The sequence below is a fragment of the Octopus bimaculoides genome, chromosome 2 (genome assembly GCF_001194135.2).
Source record: "Octopus bimaculoides isolate UCB-OBI-ISO-001 chromosome 2, ASM119413v2, whole genome shotgun sequence".
Lineage (NCBI taxonomy): Eukaryota > Metazoa > Mollusca > Cephalopoda > Octopoda > Octopodidae > Octopus > Octopus bimaculoides.
This window is the reverse complement of record NC_068982.1, coordinates 26,043,866-26,052,337: the sequence shown is the minus strand read 5'-3', so window position 1 is coordinate 26,052,337 and position 8,472 is coordinate 26,043,866. Positions and strand designations below refer to the sequence as shown.

Here is an 8,472-nt window from a genome sequence, read left to right as displayed (position 1 = left end):
TGTCCACTCCTTTATCTATGAGTTCAATAATTTCCATTTTTAAAATGTTTGGATGACATTTTCAAATCATTTGATTCTATCAAATTGAGCGGAATTTTAATTGCTAAAATATATCTTGAGATTTTCGAAAAAGTTAAGCTTAGATTTGTTAGCAAAACTATGTTGTAGAGCTTTACACAATAAATTCATTCTGCGTGTGTGTGTGTGTGTGTGTGTGTGTGTGTAAGTGAAAGTGTGTATACGCGCGCGTGCGTGTAAATATATATATATGTACACACACACATACACACACACGCACACACACACACACACACACACACACACACACATATATATATATATATATATATATAGTTTTCTTCTTTTAAAGTGCCTGTTTTTTATTTCATTTCTTCCATAAAGGAATGGGAGCTCGTATTTATTCCTATACCACTTATCGCATTGAGAAGTCTGGCACAGCTGTCCAGTTAAGTTGCCGAGCTCAAGGTACTCCAACACCAACAATTAGCTGGTACAAGGACAAGAAAAAGATTCTACCAAGCACGTCTGGTTACAAGGTAAAACAAAAATTCAAATAATTTTTACATAATTCTTTTATTCTTTTACTTGTTTCAGACATTTGACTGCGGCCATGCTGGAGCACCGCCTTTAGTCGAGCAAATCGACCACAGGACTTATTCTTTGTAAGCCTAGTACTTATTCTATCGGACACTTTTGCCGAACCGCTAAGTTACGGGGACGTAAATGCACCAGCATCGGTTGTCAAGCGATGTTGGGAGGATAAACACAGACACACAAACACACATACATACACATATATATATATATACCATGGGCTTCTCTCAGTTTCCGTCTACCAAATCCACTCACAAGATTTTGGTCGGTCCGAGTATATAGAAGACACTTGCCCAAGGTGCCGCGCTGTGGGACTGAACCCGGAACCCTGTTGTTGGTAAGCAAACTACTTACCACACAACTACTAATATTTCAAAATATTTTTTAGGGTTACTGTTAATGAATTCTGTTAAGATGCTTAAAAACGTAAATGGTACAACTGTATCGATTAAGCATTCGGTTCGCAATCAATATAATTGTTGCTTTTATTTTTACTACAGCAAACACCTCCAGAAATCGGGGTAATATATTCTCTAATCAATAAATAAAAATAGTGGGTCTAAGAAATATGAAATTAGGACTTGCTCTTGCCGAGTTTCAAACTGATGGGTGTTTCTTTGAGACCAATTGAAGTTAGGTCTCAGACTTAGTTCACTTAGACCTACCACAATAACCTGATAAAAAGTTAGTTTGCTTAGCTGATGAAGGTTTTATACAAAAATGAACAGTTTACCCTTCGGTTTATATTATCTAAATAGTGTTGAAATAACAAAACAAAGTTAATTATCAAAATAATTATCGTGTTGCATTGTACCTCGGGCAAATGTCTGCTACTATGCCTTGAGGTGATGAATGTCAAATTCGGCGAACGGAAACTGAGTGGAGGTTTGTTGTATACATATATACACACACACATTCATATATTACTTATATGTATCTATGTATGTGTGTATATGTATTTGTGTATGTGTTTGTGTGTGTGTACATATGTATGTATATATATATATATATGTATATATATACACACACACATATATATATGTATATAAAATTCACTGTCTGTGTGTGTTCGTGTGTGTGTGTATGTGTGTGTGTGTGTGTGTGTGTGTGTATGTGTGTCTTCTCTATTCACGGCCAAGCTGCTGGATCAATCTGTACCAATTTCAGCATGAACGTTTTTCATTACTCGGGGAATGTTTTAGGGGAGGGGGTCAAAATTTGGCCCTTGCCCACATAGGGGATGTAGCTTCTCCCCCTATACGACCCTTCCAATTTTTTTTTCATCGGATTCCTATGTTTTCCATGACGGAGATTCCGAATATCCACAAAAGCATGTTTTTCAAAATTTTAAATTCCTCCTCCCCGCAAATTTTAAATTTTTAACTTTTTTCAATTTTTTTTTAATCTACGTGGGAAAACACGGAAATTTAGAATATAGAAAAAAAATTAATTTCAAATTTTCTATGAAGAACTCCAAAATTAATATATACACCCCTTGCCACGTCATCCCGTTGTCTAAAACAGAAAATGAACTGCTAAAAATAACAGCTAAATGTCTGGAAAATTTAGTTGTTTGTGTACGTGCTCAACAATTTCTACAGCTTATGTAAATGAACAGAGAAAGTAAACAGAAATATGTTTTACATACTTGTCGTATACGTCGGTTTTGTTTTCTCGTTTTAAAGGTAAACGATTCTGATAGAAGCAAACACGTTATTGAATAATGCTCCGTCGTACGTCTACAACCCCACCTCTTTTTTTTAAAGTAAAGACAGACGCTTTTCAATGGTGATAATGAAACGAGGGGGTTAGTCCTTACCGCCAAAATTAATTTCTCTTGCCAAAGGGAGGGTGGCAGTTTCTCACTTTTTCAATATTTAATTAGAAGCGAGAATATGTTGCTACGAAAAACGTTAAACCTTTACTAACTTGATCGATCTGTCACTGAACCAGGATATTAATTTCATTTGATACACACTTTGCTATCGTTTATATGGAAAATTGCAAACATGGCATATAAAGATAACTTATTTTAATAGAATTCTTATGAGTACATTTCTGTAAATGTTTTTCTTGCGCACTAACCCCTCCACACACACGCACACAGATACCTGCACATATACGCACGCGGATACACATGGAAGAAGTCTCATTTTGGAAGTATGTTAAAGTTGTTATTATTTTGGAATGAACACAAACATAGGTGCTGATCTAGTGATTAAACTTGTATTTTGTTGAGATTAATCCAATGAATTGACAGTAAGATATGTAAGAAGTACTTTTCTGAAAAAAAATTTTCAGTGTACGGTTCTGTCGCACGCTCATTCACACCAACACTTTCACACATAGGGTGGTTGCTGATAAACATAATTATGACTGGATAAAAATTTAGTAAATATTTACAACACCATACTCGCTAAATACCTACCCTAACTAACCTTAAACTATAAATTTGAATGCAGCAGGACCCGGCGCTAAGCCACTGTAACCCATGCGGTCGCAGGGAGCCTCCGTGAAGAACTGGAATTACTATAGTGTAAAACTTAAAATTCGATGTCACACACAACTTATGTAATTTTCAGAAGAAAAAGAAACAGTAAGGTTTCTAAATAATGAAAGGTTTTCATACGTACGCACGCACACCCGGTGAAAATGCTTATTACATTGATATGTCATTCCTTCATTTGGTCCTTTGGGTATTATACACTGTAGGATATCTTTCAATTTATACTATAAACTAAAATTCAATATTCCCATGACATAAGTTAGAGATATTGACATGAGTTATTCAAATAATTGTTCGTGCAATGGACCTAATAAAATTAGCTACAGTACACTCGATATTTCATATTTAAATCCGGTGTGACTATTTTACTAGGATAAGGATTAGAAAATATTATATCTTGATAAACTTCCAATACATATTTTGGATATTTTTTGGAACAACTCGCCTTATTAACACTTAATATTTCACATTTAAATAGATGTGAGTATCATGCACCCTACACAAGCAAAGCTACCTTAATTTCTCTTGCAAAAGAGAGGGTGGCACTTTCTCTCTTTTTTAGCAGTTAATTAGAAGAGAGAATATGTTGTCACCAATAACGTTAAAAATTTACCAGCTTGATCGATCTGTCACTGAACCAGGATTTTAATTTCATTTGATACACACTTTGCTATCATTTATATGGAGAATTGCAACAGCAATACAAGGTACCCTGTGGTGAGATGGTACCAACTGTCAATGATCTCAAAATGTACGTGTTTCCAAGCATTGCACAAAACTTTAGCAATAGTCAATAGCTATGTGAGCGAGCCATCTTAGCTCCACGTAATGATACTGTAGACAAAATCAATTGGGATCTCCTGCAGCTGTTGCCAGGACAAGAACAGTGTTTCAAATCCATCGACACTCTCATTGATCAGAACTAAGCTGTTGTTTATCCAATTGAGTTCTTGAACTCTCTACAACCATCTAGGATGCCACCTCACAACTTAACACTTAAAAGTGGGGCCCAATCATGCTTCTGAGGAACCTGGATCTATCTCGCCTGTGCAATGAAACCAGAGTGGTGGTGAAAGCGATGCAACCCTATTACTTATAGCCAGCAATTATCACTGAGAAATATAAAGGTGAGGATGTCTTCATTCCACGGATCCCGTTAATTCCATCTAACCTCCTCTTTGAGTTTAAAAGGCTCTAGTTTCCAGTGAAACTAAGTTTGGACTATCATCTCCAGTGATTGACTTCTCCAGCTGGCGCACTCTTTTTTCTTGGCCTGGAGCACTACTATGTTGTCCTCATTACCAAAGAGGTCCGCATCTGCCACCCAGGTCACATCACTCTCCGGTGGGATTCTTTCAACCGTGACTCTTGTTGCTCTCATGCCTCTATACGTGGGCAACAGCACCACTTCTTCGCCCCGAATTGTCGACGCCGCATGTTTCCTTGCTGCTGCTGCATTATGAAACCTCACTTCTACTGTTCCAAACGTTGAACCTCTAGTCAGGTATATTATGTCTTCCCAAATCTGTTTTAACGCCTTTTCTATTTGTTCTGTCGTGACGACGTCTATTCTTCCTTTATTTATCGAAAAGGTACGATAGATTATCGACTTTTCCTTTATTCCGTTTTAAACCTCTTGCGGGAGCGACAGCTTCACTTCAAACCCATCTCGGTTTATTTCTTCATTTCTTCTGAATTCTCTGATATCCACTTCTGTTTCCTTGCACCTTGCTACATCAGCAAAATTCCGCTTCTCTTTTATCAGTTTCTGGTCCATTGTCTTAACTGCCTCCAGCAACTCCTCAGACGATGACATGTCTGAGTAACTATAACTGTCTTCAGACATTCTTTAACCAGCTGTCTCTTCTCTTACGAGAAGAGAAAGCTCAAACAAACTACACACGTAAACACCCAAACCGCTGCAAAGCAGCACAAAAACTACTAAAAATCATCACGTATTAACTTCACGGAGACGTTATACCGCTAAGCATTTCGCCTGGCGTGCTAACATTTCTGCCAGCTCACCGCCTTACATAATAATAAATTGCTATTTTGTATTATTTTACAGTTGCTAGCAAATGGTGATCTGGTTCTTGAAAGCTGGCATTTGAATGAACACTTCTTCTTATTTACATGTAAAGCTGAAAATGATTTTGGTAATGATTCTATTTCATCAAGCGTATATTTGGTAAGTAACAACTTACTTTATTTCTTCATTTGTTATTATTTGTTTTAGATTATTTTTATTTTTAACCAGATAAAAACCCCAAAAAGCAAATAAATCTATGGATATTGCCTTTCAATAGAATTCGGTGCCCTCAATTTGTTCTTATAGCCAGATCTTAATGAGTCTGGAGACCTGATAACCTTAACCTTATAGTCTGCCAACATAAGGTACGGCAATTCTTATCCCATCGCTACCACTATAGTACTACAGACAAAGTTAGTGTTCTCTTGCTAAAATCCTAGTATGTGCAATGGGAGAGGGTAGGTGGATACAACGAATAGTATAATTATCATGGATTGAATACACTGAAATTAAGCCAAAATAAACGGCACATTCACACTTCATTTGGATATTAAACGAGCAATTTATCAGTTTGTATCTCAATCTCTCAGCTATCTGATTAATCAGATGTTTATACATATCACGTATTTAAAATGCTAAACCATATAATTTTATTTCAACAAATTTGTTCGGATTAACAAAGATTAGGATATTAGCAGCCAAGTTTTCACTCGTAAGGAGTTATAATTGATAGTTTTCAGTAACATATCTGGTAAATACGGAGTCATACAAGGTCATTTTAGGTCAGCTTTTTACCATATGAGGTCAAGCAAACTAAACGTGTATGTTAAAATTTTACCTGTATAAAAATAATAAGTACTAGTTATATATTGTGGTGAACATTGATTATAATCCCTCAACTTATATAAAATTTGTTTTACATCTATGAAAGAAATCTAAAAGAAGCTTGTTTCCCAACCACATGGTTCTGGATTCAGTCCCACTGCGTGGCACCTTGGGCCATTGTCTTCTACTATAGCCTCGGGCCGACCAAAGTCTTCTGAGTGGATTTGGTAGATGGAAACGGAAAGAAGTACGTCGTGTATATGAGTGTGTGCACGTGCGCGCGCGCGCGTCTTTGTGTCTGTGTTTGTCCACCACCACCGCTTGACAACAGGTGTTGGTATGTTTAGCTCGCCGTAACTTAGCACTTCGGAGAAAGAGATCAATAGAATAAGCGCCAGGCTTTCAAAAGAAATAATAAATACTGGGGTCGATTCATTCGACTAAAAATTCTTCAATGCGTTGCCTAATGATGGACGCAGTATAATCACTGAAATAAGTAAAAGGTAAAAACTAAAAGATATTCGTGACTGAAAGTTTGCATCGCTGAATTAACTTGTAATCTGTTAGCAGTCATCTAAGGACTTAAATTCTATTCACACTGAATCAACAGCAAAATGCAGTTAACCCTAATTGAGATAGAATGAGAATCATTGATTTGATTCATCGACAATTCGCCTTTATATTGTCATTGTTGTTGTATAGGATCAGGTTCGACTTTTATACCTGATAAAGTAACTTATTAGGATTTAGTCACCGAGAATCAGTAACCAGATACTGTCAAGTAGAAAATCAGTGAAATGGCCGTAAATGTACGGCGAATAATGTCTAGTCCAATTTAATTTTTCATAAATTTCTATTTCGTTTCATTTTATTATATATATATATATTTCTTTTTTTCAGGTTTCAAATAAAAAATAATTTAACATACCATTTTCGGGAAGGGGAAACTTATGGAAATAGCACCCACTGTAACCCAACACTAAGCCAAAAATAAAATTTAAAAAATGAAAGCTGAGAGAAAGAAAAGAAGAGAGAAAAGAAAGTAAGATATAATGACAGGGAGAAAGAAATAAAGAAGGAAAGGAGGAAGAAGGAATGACAGACAGACTTGAAGAAAAGGAACATTTAAAACAAAATATTTATGATAGCTGATAAATTAAGAATCATACGAATAGACACCTTAAAACTATCTGGCTAGTGAAAGCTGACATGAAAAACTATATGATGAACTAATAATAAAAGAAGTAAAAAAAAAAAAGAAAACACAAAGTGCTCTCCCTTGGAATGCTTCTTTTTATTATAATTTTTCTTTTTTCATTTTTTTTTTTGACGAGTAGTTTTCAATTCCAGTTAAAAAATACATATAAGCATACAAAGATAAATGAAAAACAATAACTAAACAAAACACATCCTAGTCACAAATTGTTCATTTAATCGTTATTTATAAAACATAAGCAACTATACACATAGATTACGACACAATAATTAAGTAGAAAAGTAAATGTGAAAAGTTTAAAATCAAGCACACGTATACCGCACAGACACAGACACACACACACACACGTACATATCTTCATGTACATAAACACATGCACACACAGTATATAAAGAGTAAAAAAAATTAATTCTATCCTTTTTTTTTAAATTTACAACAATCGTTTTATTTCATCTGCCTTCTTTCAATGCAAAGAAAAAAGAAAAACAGGAAAAAAAAATATTTATTTGTGAAATTTTATTTTTGTAAATTATCCCTACCTTCGCTTCCTACTATTACCACTACTAATATACACTACTACTACTACACCAATACCACCACCATCACAAATATTACCACAGACCACCCTCTTCCCATTCCAACAAACAAAACCATGTTACAGAATACTTCTGTTACTGTTGTTGCAATTTTTGTTGTTGTTGCTGCTGTTTTTGTATTTGTTAAATCCTAAGTTATTATCATTTTATTTCTCACTTTTAACATTACTATCATTATTTTATTATTATTATTATTATTATTATTATTATTATTATTATTATTATCATTTAAGAAAAATATTATTTACATTGTTGCTGTTGTTATTATTATTATTATTATTATTATTATTATTATTATTATTATTATTATTATTAGTAATTCAGTTTTTTATGCACATAATTTCAAACTATTTCAAACAAAACTTGACCGGACCAAACCAGAGCAGCGACCGAACTTCCCCAAAACCGCTTTTTTCTTTTCAATGTTGTGATATATATACATATACATACATATGTGCGTCTGTTTGTGCGTGTGCGTGTGTGTGTGCTTTGCGTTTATAGACGTCAATGTGAATATATATGTATGTGTGTGTATATATATACATATATGTGTGTGTCTATGTGTATGCATATAAATTTGTATATATATATATATATGTGTGTGTGTGCGTGTGTGTATGTGTTTACACATATATGTATATGCACATACGCATGTCCAGTATATATATATATATATATATATATA

At 34.6% G+C, this 8,472-nt stretch overlaps 1 protein-coding gene across 3 annotated transcripts in view; it reads left to right on the top strand.

Annotated features, from left to right (window-relative positions):
* Positions 1–8,041, top strand: part of LOC106881019 (zwei Ig domain protein zig-2) — a 97,128-nt gene extending 89,087 nt beyond the window's left edge. For all 3 annotated transcript variants that reach the window (XM_014931215.2, XM_014931207.2, XM_052975873.1), the window contains 3 exons: positions 403–557; positions 5,190–5,309; positions 6,876–8,041. In XM_014931215.2, coding sequence (XP_014786701.1) covers positions 403–557; positions 5,190–5,309; positions 6,876–6,893 — 293 coding nt within the window. In that variant the 3' untranslated portion in view covers positions 6,894–8,041. The remainder of the gene's footprint in view (positions 1–402; positions 558–5,189; positions 5,310–6,875) is intronic.
* The last annotated feature ends 431 nt before the right edge of the window (positions 8,042–8,472 follow it).